The sequence below is a fragment of the Podarcis erhardii genome (assembly GCF_964252035.2).
Source record: "Podarcis erhardii genome assembly, chromosome: 16".
NCBI classification, from domain to species: Eukaryota; Metazoa; Chordata; class Lepidosauria; order Squamata; family Lacertidae; genus Podarcis; species Podarcis erhardii.
The window spans coordinates 9,780,103-9,803,230 of NC_138514.1; the positions used below are offsets into that span (position 1 = coordinate 9,780,103).

Consider the following 23,128-nt stretch of genomic DNA (forward strand, 5'->3'; position numbering starts at 1 on the left):
TTTTGTTGACTTGTTTCTATGCTTTCAGTAGGCGTTTGTGGGTACATTTCTGTGAGAAGCAATTGAGGTTGAAAGCCAAGTCAGTGTTGGGTTTAATTTCTGAGCTCTCTAAGGCCTGTGACATTCTCTTAACTGAAGCTTCAACATCTGATTCTACATTTTGAAAATGCACTGCCTCCTGCACAGCTACAGCACATCTTCAAATGTTTCGTACTTGTGGGTTTCAACTGGAGTGATAACTATAGCTGAACCAAAATCTCAAGTTTTTAGTCTTTGTTCTGCTTTTTTGAAACACAATAGGGTTTGCTTCCCTCCTCCAGATGTGCATTGTGAATGGCATTCATTTGTGAGGGGGCTAGAAAGGACTATAACTGCGTTCTCCTTCCCCCTGTGTGCCTGCTCAGCACTTAATTGCCCAGCTGAAGAAATGCTGTTACAACTATTGAGCTCTGTGTGTGTCAAATCTGCACCCTTTTTAAATCCTTTTCACTGTCAAGGTTAATTTGTTGGAGCCCTGGGCTCTTCATTTTCATAGTATACATAGTCTCAGTAGTGCATGAAAAAGTGTAAATCATAGCATAATAGCAGTGTGTCCTGTTTATAACACTTTTATAAGTCCACTATTGCTGTTTGGTGATAAACGAAGCAAGGAACTTTATTTTGATTGTGAAAACCTGGCCTGCAACAACAGCATACAAGCAAGGTGTGCAGTCTGTCCAGTCCAGTGATCAAAATTCTTTGTGACCAGCCAATCTGATGAAAAGGCTATGTTATTTGGTCCAATACAGTTGCAGGGTTGTGCATATTCTATGCATATACAAAAGGTTTAGTCCTTACTAGGTCAGCAGAAGAACTGTGGTCACTGGAAGGTAAAGTTTCATAAGTTGGGGTTCTGCTAAACAGAACTTCCTGTGGTCAGAGTGGGGCTTCATTGCTGCTTCTTCATTCTGCATAAGTAATGGTCCTCCAATATTTTCAACTGTCTTTCTGGAAGGAACTATGCTCATGACAGTGCCAATAAAGTGAAAATTGGGTCCCAAAAGCAAAGCACATTACAGTAGTATAATGATAAATTCTGCCCTATAGCTCATTTTCTTTTCATCATCTTTTCCTCCTCCCATTTCCCCAGGGCTTTCTTCTAAGATTATCCTCATGACTTATGTTTTGGTTTTTTGTTAGTGCTTCTTTTAATACTACATTTTCTAAAAATGGACTAAATTGTTGCAAGATGAGCAGCTCCTTCTGACATTCCTTTGCAGGCACACACAACCCTTTTTAGTATACATATTTCTTCTAAGTTCTGGATTAGTAACCTACTTTTCCATTCCTGGCTTGCTGCACAAGGTATTCATCTCTTCTAAGACTCGATAGTCTGCTCTAGACAATTATCTCTCAAAAGTGTCCCATTTTATTTTTAGTTCTTTCCATCTTTCAAATGCAGTTGCGACACAGTTACTTACTGAAGCAGTCTCCATCTCTGTTTACTTCTTACTCTGAGAAGATGAGTCACCAAAAGTTACCTAAACAATGATAGCACATGAGCATTTCAAGTGAGATCCAAACTCTGAATAAAGTAGTCAAAAACATGCAAGCATATCTATTGCAAACTTTCATGCTTTTAAGGACTTTGATTTTTAGGGGGGTGGGTAGGGTTTTTAAGTTTTCAGTATGAAGACCATATATGAGAGTCAGTTTCTTTCCTCACCACACATCACCATGTTTTCAAATATAGGACTAGGAAGACTGAATATGCAGCAGTACTATATTGCCCATGCCTCCCTTGACAAGCGGCAAGTCACCTGCCCCACATATCTTGGATTTGCCATATGACAGTCTCCGCTGTTCATCATGACAATTGTACACAATCATGGTACTGATCATAGAACCTCCGGACCCAATGTCTATATCAGTGAAAGAAAGCTTTGCAGGCTTCCCCCCATAATTTACACTCTGTTTTGTTTGTTGTTAACTGAAGGAATTCCACTAGGATATGTTAAAGAGTTATTTTAATGTATATAGAAATTATTTTTGTCTTGATCCCTTAGAATGATTAGGGTTACTTTAGAAAGCCTCTATACCTTGGAATAATGGTAGAAATGACAGCTTAATTATAGTTTTCCTTATCTGAGAGGGTCTTCTTAGTCCTAGTCTCTCACTATGCCATCATTGTTCTTTTTAAAACAAAACCTGTGCTTTGTTTTGTGTTTTTAAGTGGCCCTGGGCCCTTTATAGTAAAAACTAAAGGCAAGATAACAAACGATAAGAGATATTTTAAGTTACTCACTGTAAACCTCTGGGATTCGGGTGGCGCTGTGGTCTAAACCACAGAGCCTAGGGCTTGCCGATTAGAAGGTCAGCATTTGAATCCCCTCAGTTCGAACAGGGGTGAGCTCCTGTTGCTCGGTCCCAGCTCCTGCCAGCCTAGCAGTTCAAAAGCACGTCAGAGTCCAAGTAGATAAATAGGTACCGCTCTGGCGGGAAAGTAAACGGCTTTTCTGTGCGCTGCTCTGGTTCGCCAGAAGCAGCTTAGTCTTGCTGGCCACATGACCCGGAAGCTGTCTGTGGACAAACGCCGGCTCCCTCGGCCTATAGAGCGAGATGAGTGCTGCAACCCCAGAGTCGTCCGTGACTGGACCTAACGGTCATGGGTACTTTTACTGTAAACCTCATTATTTGTCCCACATTCAGGTCCTCTGGAAGGAGCAACAAAGGGTGAAATTACCTTTCTAATTTTCTTCTCTATCGTTTTTCCTCCCCCCAGGTTTCTGTGAACATCGGTAGTAGTTCAATTTGCGTGGCTGTGGTGGAGGGAAGTGGGTCCCGTGTGCTCATGGAAGGCACCCTCACTCACAAGATCAACACAGAGAACTCTGTCTGGAGTCTGGAACCAGGAAAGTGTATCCTCGTAAGCACAATTTCTCCTTTTCACTGTGCATGTGTGTTCTCGGTACATGTATGCTTCTCCCTTGAAAGTCTCTGAGCTTTAGTTGCCTCTGGGTTGATTTGGGAATGCCAAGAGTTCTTCTTGAAGGCTGGAACAGAGACATTGCTTCCTTAGCTCTGCTACAGAGCTACCAAATTAGCTGCACCAGAAGATCACTCCATCCACTTACTATTTTGCATGTGCTGTCCTGCTTTTCTTGCATGGACGTCAGTACAGTGATCGGGCCCCAATCTGTTTAACTTGAGGTTTGCTGTTGCTCTAACTTTAGGCTGTATGCTTCCTTCTGCTTCTTCAGCCCTTATTCTCCACTTGACCTTATTGTTAATTCCTATCTTTACTTTCATCTCCCTTTAAAGCCCATGAAGCTCATTGGGGAATCTCAGGTGGGGATCTGTGTCTGCTACCCTGCGCTACTAGGAGAAATGGTGGGGTCAAAATACAGTAAGCAATAACATAAAACCTCCTGGTTTAGCGCACAGATGGTCAGAAATAGGGGAGGATCAGAACGGATATTTTTTGTTTGCGGTACACAGAAACGTATCTCTTTGGGCTTAGGTAAGCCTTGCTATGTAGGAAGCTGCACGATCCCAAATGAGACCACTGGTCTCTCTTGTTCAGCATTGTCTTACACAACTCTCTAAGGTTTCATATAGGAATCTTTCCAGTCCTGTCTGGAGGTGCCATTGATTGGAACTGGGATCTTCTCCATGCAAACCTTGGTTACAAGGTTTTCCTACAGGACAGTTTTTTAGCCCATATTTGCAACAATTGCTCTAGGCTTGTGGCTTCCACATAAAACCTGAGCCCATGGCAGTTTCTTATATATAAAAATGCAGCACCATCCTTGTTTGTGTTACAGAGTTAAAAAAAAGGCAGATCCCTGCCTTTAGGAGCTTACAATTTAAACTTGAATACATGGAAGGCTACAAAGAAAGATTTGACACCAAACAGATGAAGAACATCCTTTCAATTCCATGTCCTTGGGCTTAGTTTCAGTAGGTGATGAGAACCAAGGGGAGAACTAGGAGGGATTTGAAGCAGGAGAGAGATGGGGGTGCCAACAAGAAGGTGTTGTGGGAGTTCCAGACATGAAGGTGGCGAGGAAGAAAGAGCTGAGGCATTTTTTGGTTCAGCCTCCCTTGGGTCTGGGATTTCTTCTAAACTCTAGTGCAGTGTCTTGATTGTGTGCTCCTAAACATCAGAGGAGTGACGTGGGAGGCGCTGTGGGTTAAACCACAGAGCCTAGGACTTGCCGATCAGAAGGTCGGCGGTTCGAATCCCCACGATAGGGTGAGCTCCTATTGCTCGATCCCGGCTCCTGCCCCCCTAGCAGTTCGAAAACTCATCAAAATGTAAGTAGGTACCGCTCCAGTGGGAAGGTAAACGGCGTTTCCGTGCGCTGCTCTGGTTCGCCAGAAGCGGCTTAGTCATGCTGGCCACATGATCCGGAAGCTGTACGCCGGCTCCCTCGGCCAATAAAGCGAGATGAGCACCGCAACCCCAGAGCTGGCCATGACTGGACCTAATGGTCAGGGGTCCCTTTACCTTTACCTTTAAACATCAGAGAAGAAAATGGTGGGCTTTGGGGGGGGGCGGTGTTGCAGGTATCTACTGAAAATTTTGCAGAAGAAAAAAATTTGCATGGCTCAGCTAAGTTAAGAAATTTGGGTATAATGAGTGATAGTTGGTGCTAATGACAGGTGCTGCAGCAATCCTGATCTGCTGCTGCAAGCTCTTTTTTTGAAGTGATAATTAGGCAATTGCTGCGGCCTTCGCCAAGTGGCACTTGATTTCACATGCTGCTCAAATGAAGGTCTTTGCCCGTTATCGCATTTTCGGTGTGATGGAGGCCCAAGCATTGGTCCTTGCAGGCCTTGTCCTCCTGGCATCTCTCAAGATGTCGATCTAACTTTTTCCATTCTCAGTGTGGTTTCAGGTGACTTAGATTAGTTGCAGGTCCTGGTCTGCACTGACATAGAAGGAACATAATTTTTCTGATCATTTATTCTTGTGAACTCTCATAATTCTGGAATAGCACTATTGTGAGGCAAGTTTACTGCCTACCTTTAAAGTGTTGTGTTTCATTCCACTTTTCAGATATGGATACACAACAGTGTGGACAGTGAATTTTTCCCTAAATGAGATGAAAGGATTTCAACAAAAAACTGCGGATTAGTTTGGGGAGGGGATTTCATATAATTATATTTAGCTTGCAGCAGTGCATTGGCAAGCTATCCTCCAGTGTTCAGTGATGTCATCTATTTACTATTGGTAGCTGTTCAGGCATTCTTGTAATGTGCTGGTAGTGTTGTGTTTTGCCGCCGAGTGTGTGTCTGCCCACGCGTTTAATTTGCAAATGATACCTCTAGGATGATAGGCAAGTACACAGGAGTTGGCTTCAAATTTTGATTTTTCACTTTTCTGATTGCTTGGAAATAAGAAATGTAGTTTAAAAAACAAACAAACCACCTTTGTGAACATATGGTGTTACCATAATATCCATGTATTTCTGTGACTCCCAAAAATGTATTTGGATACCTTATGAACTGCATCCCATGATATAAAGTAGTGGCAAAATGTCGACACGGCTGAAAACATCCTAAGACCATTGCTTGTGTGGTTTAAATCAAGTGACTAATGCTTGTTAGTTCCTTCAGGGAGCTGTTGCTAATGTCAGTAAGAATTCCAAGACCTCTAGAGAAGCAGCATCTTTTAATGCCTTAAACCCACTCAGCCTACTGCTTTTATCTTACCCTGACTCACCTGTCATTTGATCCAGCCCTAGGACCAGCTTAGAGGACTTACCATCTTTTGCAATGATTGGTGGTTAACTTCATCATCTTTAGGTTTGATATTGCATTATCCAAAAAGATGACTGGGAGATTTCCAGTAGGAATCTGTCTGTCTCATGTGATGGAAGAGTGGACAATCCAACTGGTGTTTGCCCCCCGCCCCTTGGGTTCAAGAGACTCAAGATGTTAAATTCTAGAATCCATGCTCCCAAGTAGCCTTATGGATAATCAAAATACATGCCTGATTTTAATTGGATCTGCTACTTAATAAGTGTGTTGGCATTTGGACCTCTTTGTATAGAGGATGACTAGTAGGAAGCAGTGGAAAAGCTCCATCAGCAGTTGCAAATTTCTTCTCTTATTGGCTGCACAATCAATTTAGAGTTTGGGGGCTCTAGCAACATACCTGTATATCATGGAACTGGTTGTCATAGATGCAGTCAGTGAGGCCTGCCTGCCTGCCTGCCTGCCTGCCTGCCTGCCTGCCTGCCTGCCTGCCTGCCTTCCTTCCTTCCTTCCTTCCTTCCTTCCTTCCTTCCTTCCTTCCTTCCTTCCTCCCTCCCTCCCTCCCTCCCTCCCTCCCTCCCTCCCTCCCTCCCCCCCCCAAAGTAGACTAGGTGTTGTTTTCTGACAGAATGAAAACCTTGTTAGACAGGAAGGAAGCACTGCAGACTTAAGAGGAAATTGCATTTTCAGAATTGTTTAAAGGAAGTACTGTGCTTCAAGAACCAAGACCAAGGGAGAACAAGGAACTTCTCCAAACTTCTGGTCCTGTAAATAATAATTTTGTGTGTGACCCTTCTCCATTACGCTAGTTAGTATGTCAAAGAGTGTAACCAAAATAGATTCACAGGAGCTTTTTTTAGCAACCAGTGCTGGGTGTGGGGCACAACACTTTTGTTTCTCCCCTTTCCAAGCTCTCGGGAAAAACCTGCTTGGTTAGAATGTATGTGAAAAACCTCTCTCCATCTTTTTTTTTTAAAAAAAATATATAAATGTTTTATTCAGTTTTAGGTCAACAGAACTATACAACTGACAAAGAGCATCACAGCATATTGGTCATCGCAACCTCCTACAACAGGGGTCTGCAACCTGCGGCTCCGGAGCCGCATGTGGCTCTTTTACACCTTTGCCGCGGCTCCGGGGCGGATACTAGCGAGGGGAGGAGGCTCATTGTGCGCCCCGACACTCCCCACTGTGGTGGGCGCTGTACTGGCTGTGACGTCACATGGGGGCGGTGCGTGTGTTAGTCACGCACCGTCCCGATGTCACCTTCCCGCCCGCCCACTACATTGTAAGGGGCATGTACGCTGGTCACTGTTTTGAAGGGGAGTGAAGAACACACACACGAAAAAAGGTAACTTGTTAATTTAACGTTTATTTCTATGAGGAGGAGTAATTCTGAGGGGTCAAACAAAGAAATAATAAAAAAGTGACAAAAAGTTATTTTTATAATGACGAGTTTTGCGGCTCCCAGTTTTTTTTTCCTTCGGAAACGGGTCCAAGTGGCTCTTTTTGTCTTAAAGGTTGCAGACCCCTGTCCTACAAGATTAAAAGTTATAAATGTCCCAATGGCTCAGTTCAATAAACCATTCCACAGGTTCAAATAGACTCAGCCCACCTGATGCTACAATGGCAGCAGCATCTCACTTTGGGGGGAGGAACCTCAATATCAACTATAGTGTTGAGCATGTAAATGCTGCCTGATAACAGCTGAGTAAAAAATTGATTTAGGAAAAATTTAATTTGAAAACTTTCCAAATGTTCATGCATAATATGCCACGTTTATTGTCCTCTTTAGGAAATTATCTAAAGAATACATTCTGTGCACTATATATATATTTGCTTTGAGAGGAGTGATTTGACAAGATTATTATGGGCAACATCTTTTGAATAAAAACCTTATGCAAGTTCATAGTATTTATAGAAGTGCATGATTTGAGAGAAGAGCTGTGAGGAAGTAAAGGTTGCTATCCAGATTACTTTTTCAGAATTCAAACCCATGTTATCAGAAGAATGTGCTCTAGGCTCAGTCACGTCCCTCTCCCCTTGCGTGTTCCCAATTGACCTACTCCCCTTCTCTTTAGCATGAACTAGTCCTAATTTGCAGATGATCTATAGCTTTCCAGTTTATATATAATGGCAAACTGTAGTATGCACTTCAGAAGAAAAAAAAATCCCAAAGATTGCAGCAGGGCAGGGTAATCTCATGATTAAGTCAGAATTAAATTACTCATTGCTAGGTGTAAACTGATTTTAGGATGCAGAGGCTGCTGGGACAAAGGAACAATGGCTGTTCCCACATATTTTGAAAAATACAAAACCTAACAGTTACTTTGATCTGTCTCTAGTACAATTGAGAACACACAGATCTCTGGTGAGGCAGATTGCTGACGTAAAGAGAAGGCTGATAGCCTTCATATTAGCAGACCCGGAGATTAATTTTCAGTGGTGTTCTAAATGCTAAATTGGATAATGCTATATAGTGGCTGGGGGGCATGCAAATTCTGAAAGTTAGGTTTTATCTTCAGGTGATCGAAAATAACTTCTCAGTTTTAAGATCCCACTTCTAGATGACTGAAAGATGAAGTTGCTTAATTGAATTGGAACACACAAGAGGAGAAGAGGGGGGAGCATGCAAGCATAAGGCATGTTCACATAGTGCCAAACCACGGTTTGTACCGAGCCATCTTGTGCCACAGATGGGATGGTACGTTATTTGGTTGGAATGGTGACAGCACAACCCTAACTTTTTCACAATGCCGCATTGCCAACTTTTGTTTTCAACCATCCTCCTAACATTATTAGCGGTTCAGCTATTGAACATTTTCAAGTGCTCTGTTTTATGTGCGTTTTGGAACCGTTGTAAAATTTCAAGAGAAAGTAAAATCGCCTAGGGCTCCTTCAAATTACATTTAGACTCTAGGTGCGGAATTGACCTGTAAACGTGCAGGCAGGAAGGGTATAAATTCATGGGGATGCAAAGGTCAAACGTGTCGTGGCAGTAACCCTTGCTTGAGTTGGACATGGTTTCATTTATTGCATGGATTCTGGGCTTTGGAAAATAATTGCCTATGTCATTGATTTCAGTGGAAGGGGGTCCTCAACTCCTTTTAAAGCATTCTGAGCCAGTGTCATCACTATATTGTGTACTATTCTGAGCCAGTGTGAATTCCAAAAATGAGTTCGACTTTGTGTAATGAAGTACAGTGGTACCTCGGGTTAAGTACTTAGTTCGTTCCGGAGGTCCGTTCTTCACCTGAAACTGTTCTTAACCTGAAGCACCACTTTAGCTAATGGGGCCTCCTGCTGCCGCCGCGCCGCCGGAGCCCGATTTCTGTTCTTATCCTGAAGCAAAGTTCTTAACCTGAAGCACTATTACTGGGTTAGTGGAGCGTGTAACCTGAAGCGTATGTAACACAAGGTACCACTGTACTTCCTTTTGTATGTCCTGAATCTCCCACCAATCTGTTTCATTGGGTTTCAAGTGTTATGAGAGAGAAAAAGAGAGGTATAAAAGCTTCTCCCAACCCACTTTCTCCATACTATGTATAATTTCATAAACCTCGATCGTGTCCCTTGAAGGCGCTCCAAACTGTTGCTCATTTTGGTCTTCCTTTCCCGGCACTTCCAGTGGTGGCTTTCTTGTGGCCCTCCAGATTCTGCTGGGCTACAGCTTTTGTAGTCTTTAACCATTGGCCATGCTGCATGGTCCAGCAACAGCTGGAGGGCTACAGCTAAACCACCCCATCTCTACAATTCTTTCAATCTGAAAGAGTATCAATCTGAACAAATAATATTACAAATGCGGCTGCATCATGCATATACGGAAAGACATTGCAATCCTCACTATTCTATGGAGTTCCTGAAGATCTTTAAGGAGAGGTGTATGTTGCAGGTTAGAACCACAGCAATCTCAAAAACGATAGCAATTTTGGGAAGTATTTTATCTTATGCTTTGGGGTTCCTCTGAGAAAAGCAACAATTTCCCCTTGGAACGCCCTCCTTTTTGCAGCTTCAGTTCCCAAGGCAAAGAATCCTCCCACAAACTTCCTCAGGTGGACCTTTTCACTCCCAGCACCTTATGCAAACTTTTCTTAGAAATACCATGCTGGTGTGATTGCTTTACCACAGATGAAGCTCTCTTAGTCTGGGCTGTTGTGGTGCATCCTGTCTCTCCACACCCCGCCGACAAACAAGTTGTTTAAGTGAATATGTGACTCGCCTCTTCGTTTCACCTTCTCCTTGCAGCATATGGAATTTGTGACCTTTTTTGCTTCTCTCCCCGGCAGCCTCGCAAAGAGCAGCTTTCTCTTCCTGCCAGACTGTCTCTCCGAAGCTACTTTTTCTTTGTTGTCATGGAACAGATTCTTGCATCTCCAAGTGCACCCAGGCCATGCAGCCCCGTCAAGCTGGGGTGGCAGCTAAAAGTGTAACCCGTTTCAGCCTTGTTCCCGCCCACTCCTGTGCACTTCGGAAGAAACTTGCAGGGCTTTGGTGCAATAGCTTTTTTTTGCCTTTTTTGCAAAGTGTGAAGTGCCTCTCTTGGTTGGTGCAAAGCATTGCACCACCAAGAGTTAGCCGAGATTATATTAATACCCCAATCAATGTACTTGAGGGACTGCTCTGCTAGATCCTGCCCCAAAGGTTGCCTAATCTAGCCAGATTCCTTCTCCTCACCGCACAATAGTAGGATGCACATCAGGGAGGCATCTGATACCCAGCATCAATAATTCCCCTGAATGTGGAGGTTCTATTAGCTGCCATATCTGTCAGTTGTCCTTTATGGAAAGACCATGGATCCCACAAGCTATGTGTTATGAGACAAATTGCTTTCACCTTCTGCAAATTAGCTTTACTGGGTGCTCCCTAGTAGTATGAGACAAGGAGAAGTTACTTTCCACACAGCTCATATAGAGTGTGTGTGTGTGTGTGTGTGTGTCTCACTCACAGCATCATCACCTTGTTGTGGTGAGTGGGCTGGCATGTTCCTATGACCCTTGTGAGCGAAGCCATCGGGAGTCTCGTACTACCAGCAGGGTCACCCAAGGCGGTAAGGTCAAAGGGGAGGAGCTAGACAAAGAATGATCCAAGAAGTCCTCAATGGCAGAACAGGTGGAAGATAACAAGCGGTATGTTACAATGCTTTGAAGAAAGATGAAGGCTTCAGATAAGAATCTACATGTTGCCGTGATACTCATCCCATTGGAATAGAGCCTTACTGTGAAGACTGTGTGTTGGTCAGTGTGCACTGATCTACATGCATAAAACAAATTCATGCACAGGCGTCTTCCAAAAACCCATCCCAAACCCAAAAACGTGTTTATGGAAGACAATCTTACTTGGCTACGAGTGATAGAAGAAGAAGGGGGGGGGAGAGAGAGAGAGTGAGTGTGTAGAAACATCTTATGCCAACCTTGATCTTATCCCCACCCCCCAGACTAAATTAAATAGCACCAAAGGCTTTAACTTTTCTTCATAGAGAAGGGGATGCATCCCAATAGATTTTGGTTTAGTTGCTTTTTCCTGTACCTTTTTCCAGCTCTGTGCTATTGGCCCAGATAGGAGGAGGATTATGTTACTGACTGAAGCCAAAAGCCAATTGGCTGTATCCACGCGTAGTTCAATAATAGCTGAAAAGCTTGGCCTCTTGCCACCATAACTTATGGCTATATATTATCTCTGCAAATTAATCAGGCCCTTGAATTTTTAGGCTATACAAAACTGGGCATGATGTCACTCTTAGCCAATCAAAGTGCTTGGATGGTGTCTCTGGAAGGGAGGATTAGCGATACCAATTCGGATGGGGTGCTTCCTGTCATGTTGTGTATGGTGGGTACATTGAGATAGTCCTGTGAGAGATTTTACATGCTTTGTGCTTTGTTTAGTGCTGAAATTGAAGCTGATTTGCTGGCACACTGGCATCACTCTAGAGATGTCTGCTCTTGCCAACCTGCCTTGCTGTTGCCCCATTGGCTATATGGATCAGATGAGGCAATAACACAGCTGAAACTCAGGTGTTGAAACCACCCCAAAGCTGTGCTTGCAGAGTAATTTGGTGAAATAAAATGAGTAATACACCCCCCCTTTAAGGGCATAGGAAGATAGCACTGCCCGCTGAAATGTCCTTTTGAGCACGTTTTCCCGCAAGCATGATATGCATTATATTATGATTCTATTACAATCCAGCTAAGATTCCTGCATTGCAGAGGGTGTTGCTTGGAGAATGCTTTTCAGCCCCATGGAACCTCCAATGTGGGGTTCCACAGCACTCAATTCTATCCCCCATGTTGTTTAACATCTACATGAAACTGCTGGGTGGAGTTATCTGGAGTGCGTTGTCAGCAGTACAGTGGTGCCCCGCAAGACGAACGCCTCGCAAGACGGAAAACCCGCTAGACGAAAGGGTTTTCCGTTTTGGAGGCGCTTCGCAAAACGAATTTCCCTATGGGCTTGCTTCGCAAGACAAAATGTCTTGTGAGTTCCTGCGGGTTTTTTCCCCTTTCCCCCCCCTTTTCCTAAGCCGCTAAGCCGCTTACCAGCTGATCCGCTAAAAGCCGCTAAACCGCTAATAGCGCTAATCTGCTAAGCTGTCAATGGGCTTGCTTCGCAAGACGAAAATACCGCTATACGAAGAGCCTCACGGAACGGATTAATTTTGTCTTGCGAGGCATCACTGTATGCTGATGACACTTAGCTTTATTTCTCCTTTACATCTGCAGGTGAGGGAGTGGAAATGCTGGACCAGTGTCTTGTCTCGATAATGGACTGGATGAGAGCCAACAACTGAATCTCAATCCTGATAAGACGGAGGCACTGTTAGTGGGTGGTTCCCCAGACCAGAGGAGGTCTGGCTGGGAGGTCGCCTGCTCTTGATGGGGTTATGCTACCCCTGAAGGAGCAGGTTCGTAGTTTGGGGGTCCTCCTGGATCCTTTGCTGTCACTTGAGGCCAGGTGGCCTCAGTGGCCCAGAGTACCTTCCATCAGCTTCGGTTGGTGGCCCAGCTACGCCCCTATCTGGACAGGGATAGACTAACTATTGTTGTCTATGCTCTGGTAACCTCAAGGTTAGATTACTGCAATGCGTTAAACGTAGGGCTGCCTCTGAAGATGGTTCAGAAACTTCAGCTGGTACAGAATTCAGCAACCAGGTTGCTCACCGGAGCAAGACAGTTTGAGCATATGACGCCAATTCTGGTGCAACTGCACTGGCTACCAATTAGTTTCCGGGCCCAATTCAAAGTGCTGGTTTTGACCTATAAAGCCTTAAATGCCTCAGGACCACAATACCTCAAGAGCTGCCTCTTTCCATACGAACCTACCCGGACCCTGAGATCATCTTCTGAGCCCCCCCCCCTCGTGTGCCTCCTCCTCGAGAGGTCAGGAGGGTGGCAACACGAGAACGGGCCTTCTCTGTGGTGGCTCCCCATCTGTGGAATGCTCTCCCCAGGGAAGTTCGCCTGGCGCCTTCGTTGTACACCTTTAGGAACCAGGCAAAAATGTTCCTTTTTAACCAGGCCTTTTACCTGACCTGATCTATATCCTATACCCTTTTTAAAATGCTGGCTTTTTACGGGGGGGGGGGTGTTACTGGATTGTTGTTATATTTTGATTTTATGTATGTGATCCTTTATGTGAACTGCCCTGAGACCTTTGGGTATAGGGCGGTATAGAAATAAAATAAAATACCCTCAGGGTGCCTTCCAACTCTGCAATTCTACGATTGATTGATTGATTGATTGATTCATTCATTCATTCATTCATTCATTCATTCCCTTGGAAATTCTGGATGTTCAGTACTAGCACAGTAGCACACATGATGTCTATTGAAGTAAGGAATACAGTGATCCATTGTAAAGTGCGATAGAGGCACCGTGTAATTCTGATACCTATTCTCATGCCCACTCAGCCTTGTATTTAACAACTTGCCTAGTAGCCAGAAGTGACCAGGAATTCCATACAGGCAAGAGGGTGGGTGGTAGAGGAGGGATTGATCTGCCAGCCCACTTGGTTGCCATGCTAACCATAAAAGATGGTATTCCTGTTCCTCTGTGACGAGTGCAGAAGCACAGCAGACTGGCAGAGGGAGAAATGGCTTGCCAGTCCGCTTGATAGAAGGCATTTTAAAATGAGCTAGTGTTTCCATGCTGGCTGCTCCTTTTTTGCTGTGAACCTTACAGCCTAGTGCAATTTTTTGCAGGCTAGTAACTTTAGCGAGCTTATATAAAGCGATGCACAACAAGTGATGTAGGGTATGGTAATGAACTCTGTCCAAAGGCTCCAGTCTTGCGTTCTCTTAATCTGTGCGTAAAACTCACTGAATATGACCGATCATACTTCAAAGTATACATCCTTAGGATTTCACGGCACACGGCTACAACAGTTAAAACTGGAGTATGCGGAATAATTTTGAGCACTTCCTCTGGCTTTCACAACGGAGCTCTTCAGTGAACACGGAGTAGTCTAATAAGTGCTAATAAAGCAGTGTAAATTTTTAACTATTATTACTCACCTTTATCCATATAAAACAGACGGTTTCTCAGCTGAGGCCCTTTGGGAAGAAATGAAATAATCTTGGTGTCACATTTGTTAGAAATGGTCGTGATAGTTTAAGCAGGGAGGAGGTCAATGTGCAAAGTTTTTGGGAAATTGGTTTCCAAATGTGTGATAAATGTATCCTATTCTGGCAAAGGATGAATGATGATAATATAAGTTATTTCTTCTAGATCCTTGTTGGAATGGCAGGTGCAGCTGAATTCTGTTCTGGCATAGGGATTTGTGTCCCTGCATTTGGAGTTTTCCTCAGAACTCTGGTTATTCTTTTGGTCTGTTCCTTTAAGATCTCTAAGTAACACAGCCATGACTCCCAGGACAGATAGCTCAGCTGGTAGAGCATGAGACTCAGAGTATGAGATTTCAGGGTTGGGGGGTTCGAGTCCCACATTGGGCAAAAGATTCTTGTATTGCAGAGGGTTGGGCTGGATGACCCCTGTGCTCCCTTCCAAATCTACAATTCTATGATTCTGTGACATATTTCTCCAGACCAGGTCTGGCTGCTGCTGATTGTCTAGCTCTGAACTACAGCTGCTTCTGTTTTGTTCCCAGATTAACCTGAGCAAAGTAGGTGAATACTGGTGGAGTGCCATCTTGGAAGGTGAAGAGCAGATTGACATTGGTAAAATCAATAAAGAACGTTCAATGGCTACGGTGGATGAAGAAGAGCATGCTGTGCTGGACAGGCTATCCTTTGACTACCACCAAAAGCTGCAGGGAAAGCCACAGAGCCATGAGATGGTATGTTTCTTAATGAGGAAATTGTTTGATTTGCTGACCATGCAGTTCTTTGCTTCTCTTAATGTGCTGCATGCAGTAGGTAGACTGTTTGGATCATTGTGGTACTTTGGTTCTGCCATAGCTCAGGCTTCAAATCACAATGGGTAACTTTGCATAGTCCTTCAAGGAGAGGACAGTTCCCCCAGTTCCATTGTAGGCTATCTAAGGTAACATGGGGCTTCTCCCACAGCTTGAGGGGAAGAAAGAATAAAAAACACAATGCCAAATTCCACTTGTGTGAGATGGTTCCTGGAAATTTCTGTGACCCAGTTCCAGAAAATCTTCCTTTATGGCAGATATAATACAGGAGCAAATATCCTAAGTAGGACTTGTATGTAGTAAGCAAAATCACTTTTGTAAATACCCACTTGCCTGATTTCTGCTTCTTTTTACTAGGGGAGTTCCAGTTAAGAACATCATCTAGGTGGCTGTTTTAACAGGGATACGTTCCGAGTTTTAACAAAATTATCTTTTCTAGACTCATTTGCAAACCTGATTTTAATGCCACTGTTTTCAGTGCTCAAAACGGCATCTAGGTGTACAACATTTAATGTATAACCTTTCTCTGAGAGACTTGCCAGATGCAACTGTGTCTCTGGTGTGTTATGGCATTAGCCAAATGATTATTGCTGTAATCTTCCGAGTGCAGGGCTAATGGCAGTAAAACTCCACTTTCCGCTCTTTGGTTGTGAGCAATATGGAAAGCATCCAGATCGGCGCAAAACTAGCTCTGTGTTTTTGCTCCTTGATTTGTCATCTGTATGATAATACCAGAGTCTACCAAATGTCACTCCTAAATGCTGTGCTCTGAACAGGTCATTCGATCTCAGCATGACTTGGAATGTGGAAGGCAGCCTGAGAATATATGGGTAAAAATTGTAGGGAACAACCTTACCGTGGGTGTCTGCTGAGGACCTGGATGATGCCTTTCTAGAGCAGATTACCAAACATTCAAAAAGAAGAGATATAGTAGTCATAGGAGACTTCAACTACCCCAATAGCTGTTGGAACTCAGACTTTTCCAAGAATGTAAGTTCCAACAAATTCCTCAGTTGTCTCACTGACAGTTTCATTTCCCAGAAGGTAAAAGAAGCAATAAGGAGGTCATCTCCCTTGTGCCTGGTCCTTACCAACAGGGAAGAACTGATCGACAAATTGAAAGTACAAGGAACCTTGGGAGGAAGTGATCATGCCCTCAGGTTTCATTATACACAGGCAAAGGAAAGTTAAGTGTAGTTGGACATGCACTCTCATCAGAAATAGTCAAAGAGAAGGGAGTCCACAAGATGGAGGGGAATTTCTTGAAGGTGAAATTTTGAAGGCACAAAGACAGATAATTCCAACAAGAAAAGAAAGTGGAAGACTGCATAAATAGCTTACAGATGAGCTGAAGTGTACGAAGAGCATATATAAGAAATAGAAGGACAAATCATGAAGGAAGTGTATATATGAGTTGCCAGCAATTGCAGGGAGAAGGTCAGGCAGACCAAAGCTCAGAATGAAATTGCAAAATAAATTAAAAATAACATAAAAGGTTTATTTGACTATGTCCAAAGCAGGTGCAAGCAAGTAGTGGATCCCTTGTGTGGAGAAGATGGAGAAATGCTACTGGGTGGCAGAGAAGGCAAAACTGCTCAACACCTACTTTGTCCTTGCCCTAAAGGAAACAGTGCTTAACCTGGTGATAACAGAATAAAGGATGCAGGGAGAGAGCTGAAACCCAACATAGGAAAAGGGAACTGCACTCAGGGGTACTAAAGGAGATTGCGGATGTAATCTCAGAGCTCCTGTCTATAATCTTTGAGAATTCCTGAAGATCCCTGTGAAGTGGAGGCAGGCAAATGGTTGTCCCCATCTACAAAAAGGGGGAAAGAGAAGATCTTATTGACCAGTGAACTTGACATTGATACCAGGAACGCTGGTAAAATGTGGACTGGATGAGGTAACTCTTAAGTGGATTTGTAGCTGGTTGACTGACCAAATCCAAAGAGTGCTCTCTAATGGTTCCTCATTATCTTGGAAAAAAGTGACAAGTGGGGTGCTGTAAGGTTCTGTCCTGGGCCCATTGTTGTTCAACATCTTTATAAACAATTTGGATGAAGGTATTGAGGGAATACTCATCAAATTTGTAGATGATACCAAACTTGGAAGGTTAATCAATGCTGCTGAAGACAGAATCAGGATTCAAAATGACCTTAACAAATGGGAGAACTGTGCCAAAGCTAACAAATAATTTTCAGTAGGGACAAATGTAAGGATGTACATTTAGGCAGGAAGAACCAACTGCACAAATATAAGATGGGGGACACCTGGATTGCAAGTAGTGCATGTGAAAAGGATCCAGGGGTCTTAGTAGACCACAAGCTTAACATGAATCAACAATGTGATGTAACAGCAAAAAAACCCAAATGTGATTCTAGGCTGTAACATCAAGGGGAATGTCCCGATAGTTTGGTGTCCAGATCAAGGAAAGTAATAGTACCACTCTGTTCTGCCTTGGTCAGACCACACCTGGAGTACTGTGTCCAGTTCTGGACACCACAATTTAAGAAGGATATTGACAAGCTAGAATGTGTGCAGAGGAGGGAAACCAAGATGATCAAGGGTCTGGAAACCAAGCCTTATGAGGAACAGTTGCAGGAACTGGGTATGTTTAGCCTGGAAAAGAGGAGACTCAGAGGACATAGGATAGCCATCTTCAAATATTTTTAGGGCTGTCACACAGAAGATGGAGCAAGCTTGTTTTCTCCTACGCTGAAGGACCCGAACCAATGAATTCAAGTTACAAGAAAAGAGATTCCAACTAAACACCAGGAAGAACTTTCTAACAGTAAGAGCTGTTCAACAGTGGAACAGTCTCCCATGATATGTAGTGGACTCTCCTTCCTTGGAGGTTTTTACACAGAATTGTGTCTGGACCTCTATTTGATACAGGTTTGTAAAGGATGGAAAATCTTTGGCATTTCAAATGATGTCGTCACGTATGATGTTCTGGGTTGAGATTCCTGCATTGCAGGGGGTTTGACTAGATGACCCTCGGAGTCCCTTTCAACTCCACAGTTCTATAATTCTGTGTTTCTGTTATTTATTTTGCTTTATATTTGTACATGCAAAAAGATACACTGTTGTATTTATAAGATTATTTATAACCTTCTTTTCAGTTTGGGGAATTCAAAAAATTGGACTCAGAGATATTATAATATCAGATCATGTTGTCATGATATCAAATAATGTGCATTAAAAATACAGACTAAATCAACTGTGTTATTTTAACAGCAAAGAGAATAATTCCAGCCAAACTTGACTCTCATCACACTTGGAATGTAAAAGCCTGCTGAAAAAGAAAATTTTAATAGCCACTCCAAATGAACTAGGCTATTGAGTCTTGTGAATATCCAACGAATATTAATTCCATAAATGCAGAATGACAATGGGGAATACTATATTAATTGTCAATATTGATCTATCATCCAAGGAGGCACCATTTACAGCAATCATCCATTATGCTAAACTCGGTGATTAGGGAGGTCTTTGCAAGAATAGGGTCTTCCCAGTACACGTATGTATGTTGTTGCATAATGAGCTATTCGTTGTTGTTGATTATGATATTTTTATTATTCTTCACTACTTAAGAAGCATCTCCGTGTGATTTCACAATCTAGAGTGAGCACCAAAGCCCTCATCCATGTTTGTATGCTTAAATTGGCATACTATTTTCTGTGCCCTCTGTTTCATGAGGCTCAAGGCAGCTTTGCAGCAAATATAAAATACAAAATGTCATAACATCTTCACCAGCATCAAACAATTTGAAAATAAAAATTCAATAAAAATTTCCACTAAAACCTTCAGCATATTTCTGTCTTGAGGATTTACTGAGAAGAAACAGTTCTGTCTTAAATCTGTCTTAAGTTGGAAAACAATGTCTGGCTTTTAAAACTGTCACTCCTTCCTCTAAGACTCCCTGTCTGAGTTTTAAGTTCTGTAAGGATGTTGGGATGTGATGGGAAATCATGCCTGGAATCTGCTTCTAATTTGTCCACGTTCATTTCTGGAATCGTAAAATTTTCAGCTAAAAACAGAAAAGGAAGCCCCCAGCAGACAAAAAGTTATTGAAATGTGCTTTTGCCTTTCTTATTTGGAGGTAGGCAGAAAATAGATTGGGACCCACTGCAGTCTGGATCAGCAAGGGTTTCTGACTCTTTTTTTCACACAAAAAGTTATTGAAATGTGCTTTTGCCTTTCTTATTTGGAGGTAGGCAGAAAATAGATTGGGACCCACTGCAGTCTGGATCAGCAAGGGTTTCTGACTCTGAATGGCAAATAAAATTGTATTTTTTAAAAGCCTCAGTGTTCATTGCCTGTAAAATGAGTATTAATTGGTTGCCTTTGAAACGGGCTTTGTTACAGCTCTGTTGGCCAATTTAAGATTTCTGCATTAACATTTCTGATCTGTTGTAACTCTGGTGTAGATTTGTACTCTCATATATGCAGGTTATTTCATTGTATGGCTCATGGGGTGTAGTATGTTGCTGTTTCCAAAGTAAGTTACTGTTCCGAATCTGGTACTTTTCTCTGCCCCTATTTTTGCACCTCTTTCTGGTTGGTGAACCTCAGAATTCTATTGGGAAGGGGGGATATTGTAAGCCTGTACTCTGCCCACCTTGGTGTAGCATGATTCATTCTTCAGTAAGTCTGTGTTGCTTATAAGGAATCTAATAATAAGAATCATAATCATAATAATAGTAATAATAAAATTTTATATTTATCCCGCCCTCCCCAGCCAAAGGCGGGCTCAGAGCGGCTAGCATCATATAAATCAGGCAGTTTGCATAATACAATATACACTATGCAAATAAAATAACATTCAGCATTCATTAAAGTAATATAGAATATTAAATATGGCAAATCAAAATGGAGGATTTTGCAACACTGCACAAGATAGCTTATTGACTGGCATTGGGTTTCCAGAGGTTCAGGCAGATGTCTCTCCCATCCCTACCTGTAGGTGTTGGGGACTGAACATGGCACCTTCTGCATGCAAAGCAAATGCTCTTCCACAAATATTTTCAAAAAGGCTTATAATATTTCTGAAGCATTTTTAGGACTTAATATTTTGCTGTTCCGTGGCTTGGTAGACATTATTGACAGGTTATCAACAGGTTTTGCAGTTGAGCTAATTATATAAATAAATGGGTTAACTGTCCTTGTGAAACTATGAAATTACATAGATTTATAACATACTGTATTGGCCTGAATATAAGCCGCACCCGAATATAAGCTGCACCTTTAAAATCCATGGGGAGGGGACGGTTTGCATACTGTAAGGTCGCTAATATAAGCTGCACTTTAGCTTTTCATGGTTGGAATTTGGGAGGAAAGTGAGGCTTATATTTATTATTATTATTATTATTATTTTATTATTATTATTATTATTATTATTATTATTATTATTATTATTATTATTTATACCCCGCCCTCCCCAGCCAAGGCCAGGCTCAGAGTGGCTTACAAGCAATAATAAAAACAAGTTGAATGATTACAACTTAGAAACAAAATTAAAATACAACATTAAAATGTGGAAACATTAAAATATTAAAATGTAGACTTATCGCAGGAGGCGAAGGAAAAGAAAAAAGAAAGAGAGGGAGAGAGGGAATCAAATTGGCTCCAGGCCAAAGGCCAGGCGGAACAACTCTGTCTTGCAGGCCCTGCGGAAAGAAATCAGATCCTGCAGGGCCCTGGTCTCATGAGGTAGAGTTGAAAAGGCCCTGGCTCTGGTTGAAGCTAATCTAACTTCCTTAGGGCCCGGGACCACCAGGGTGTTACTATTTATGGACCTTGAGGCTCTCCGTGGGGCATACCGGGAGAGACGGTCCCGTAGGTACAAGGGTCCTAGGCCGTGCAGGGCTTTAAAGGTCAAAAGCAGCACCTTAAATCTGACCCTGTACTCCACCGGGAGCCAGTGCAGCTTGAAAAGCACTGGGTGAATATGCTCCCATGGCAGAGACCCCGTGAGGAGCCTCGCTGCAGCATTCTGTACCCACTGGAGTTTCTGGGACAGCTTCAAGGGCAGTCCTGCGTATAGCGAATTACAGTAGTCAAGCCTGGAGGTGACCGTCACAACTGCTTCATGCGGCGAAGGTAGAAAAATGTCGCCTTGGCTGTTGCTGTAACTTGCACCTCCATGGAAAGGGAGGCGTCAAGGATTACACCCAAACTCTTAACGGAAGGCAATGGCACTAATTGGGCCCCCGCAAGAGAAGGGAGTTGGTCCCTCATCCCCATGCCATCCCGACCTAGCCATAGGACCTCTGTCTTCGAAGGATTTAGTTTCAATCGGCTCCCACGAAACCATCCAGCCACAGCTTCCAAGCATCTGGTCAGTGTGTTCTGGGCCGAGTCGGTGTGGCCATCCATCAGCAGATAGAGCTGAGTGTCATCAGCATATTGGTGACAGCCCAGCCTAAAGCTCCGGATAATCTGGGCAAGGGGGCGCATAAAGATGTAAAAAAGCATCGGGGAGAGAATTGCGCCCTGTGGCACTCCACACACCAAGGAGTCGCGCGACGACATTTCCCTCCCTAACGCCACCCTCTGTCCCCAAACAGAGATAAAAGAGCACAACCAGTTACGGGCTATGCCCTGTATCCCCACGTCTGCGAGGCGGTGGTTCAGAAGATCATGATCGACCATGTCAAAGGCTGCTGACAAATCTAAAAGGATCAGCAGTCCTGACCCGCCTCGATCCAGGCCAATACAGTAAATGCCAAGGCTTTTATCAGTGTAGATATCTCTTTGGCATTTTCCTGGATTTTCCTAGGATTCCTAGCGCAGTTGTGTGATAGCAATCAAAGATTACTTAATGGTGGAACACCAGAGTTAGCCTGCAGGTACAGAACTGAGAAGAAAATAAATTAAAACAGAAATAAAATATTTAAGGGATTTTAAGTAAGCAGGATCCCAGTTTCCCCAAGCTTATATCCCTGTTCCAGTTTGGAATCTTGACTATGCTGCTACATGGGCCTCCGACCCTTCTGCAGAGCAAGGAACCATCTCTCCTGCCTTTGCTAACAAATGGTGCTCCAATGAAATTTAAGGAAGAGCAGCTGGCAGCTATACCGTGCCATTCTTGGTTTCACTGAATAATTTGATAATACCTGGCTGCGGTCAGTGGATTGTATTCAACTGATCCATTGACCGGCAAGTCAGGATTAATCAAGTTGGTGGGTTTCTGTGTATTGCATGACCGTGACATGACTCTGTCTTAATTTCAGAAAGTCCACGAGATGCTCAAGAAGGGCTGGGATGCCGAAGGCTCCCCGTTCCGAGGCCAGAAGTTTGATCCCTCCATGTTCAACATCTCTCCAGGGGCAGTGCACTTTTGATGATGGCACTGAGGATGGGAAGAACTGCCTACCTGCCGGGGAGAGTAGGATGAAACTGATGCCACTGCCACACTCCTCCCCTCCTGCCAGCGATGTCAATCAGCCCCTTTGTCCCTGCCTTGTTACCTGGGCTTGTTTGCAAAATGACAAAGGACTTCAAAATAGCCAGAATGTGGGTTTGCTTTTGGGGAGGGGGGAGAGGGAAGTGCAATGTTGAGCGAATCCTTCCCTCCAGCACCAGGTTGGTGCATTTAATATGTATGTGGGGGAAGCCTAGCAAAAAGCAGCCTTACGTACTGTGTCACCACGGCAACCAGCAGCTGCTGGTAGCATTTCCTCTTCTCTCTTGTTAATGGATTGCTTTGGGGAGGGGGGTTGATTGAAGGCAGTATTCCCCCCCCCCAACCTCTTTTTCAGAAATACATGCAGTTTGGCCAAATGATGGCGAGATTCTCTCCTGTTTCTTTGAAGCTGTCTTCTGTTCCCGGTTCCATCTTTCAGGAAACCCAATCTCCTAATGGCACCAGGCAGCACAGCCTCCTTTAAACACCAGCAATCTGCAATCAGTGTCATTTTAGCAGCATCTTAATTGCTAGGTTTGGTCCTTGAGGCCCTGGCAGTGGGAGGTAAATGTTGCAGGCTCAGACTAATAGCTGAAAAGGAGCCAGAACAGA

At 43.4% G+C, this 23,128-nt stretch overlaps 1 protein-coding gene across 1 annotated transcript in view; it reads left to right on the forward strand.

Annotated features, from left to right (window-relative positions):
- The window catches only part of NUDCD3 (NudC domain containing 3), a 56,528-nt gene extending 33,632 nt beyond the window's left edge, over window positions 1–22,896 (forward strand). Inside the window, exons 4-6 of the mRNA XM_081843353.1 lie at window positions 2,762–2,905; window positions 14,842–15,030; window positions 22,344–22,896. Of these exons, the coding sequence (XP_081699479.1) occupies window positions 2,762–2,905; window positions 14,842–15,030; window positions 22,344–22,454 (444 nt within the window). The 3' untranslated portion in view covers window positions 22,455–22,896. The remainder of the gene's footprint in view (window positions 1–2,761; window positions 2,906–14,841; window positions 15,031–22,343) is intronic.
- Window positions 22,897–23,128: the final 232 nt, after the last annotated feature.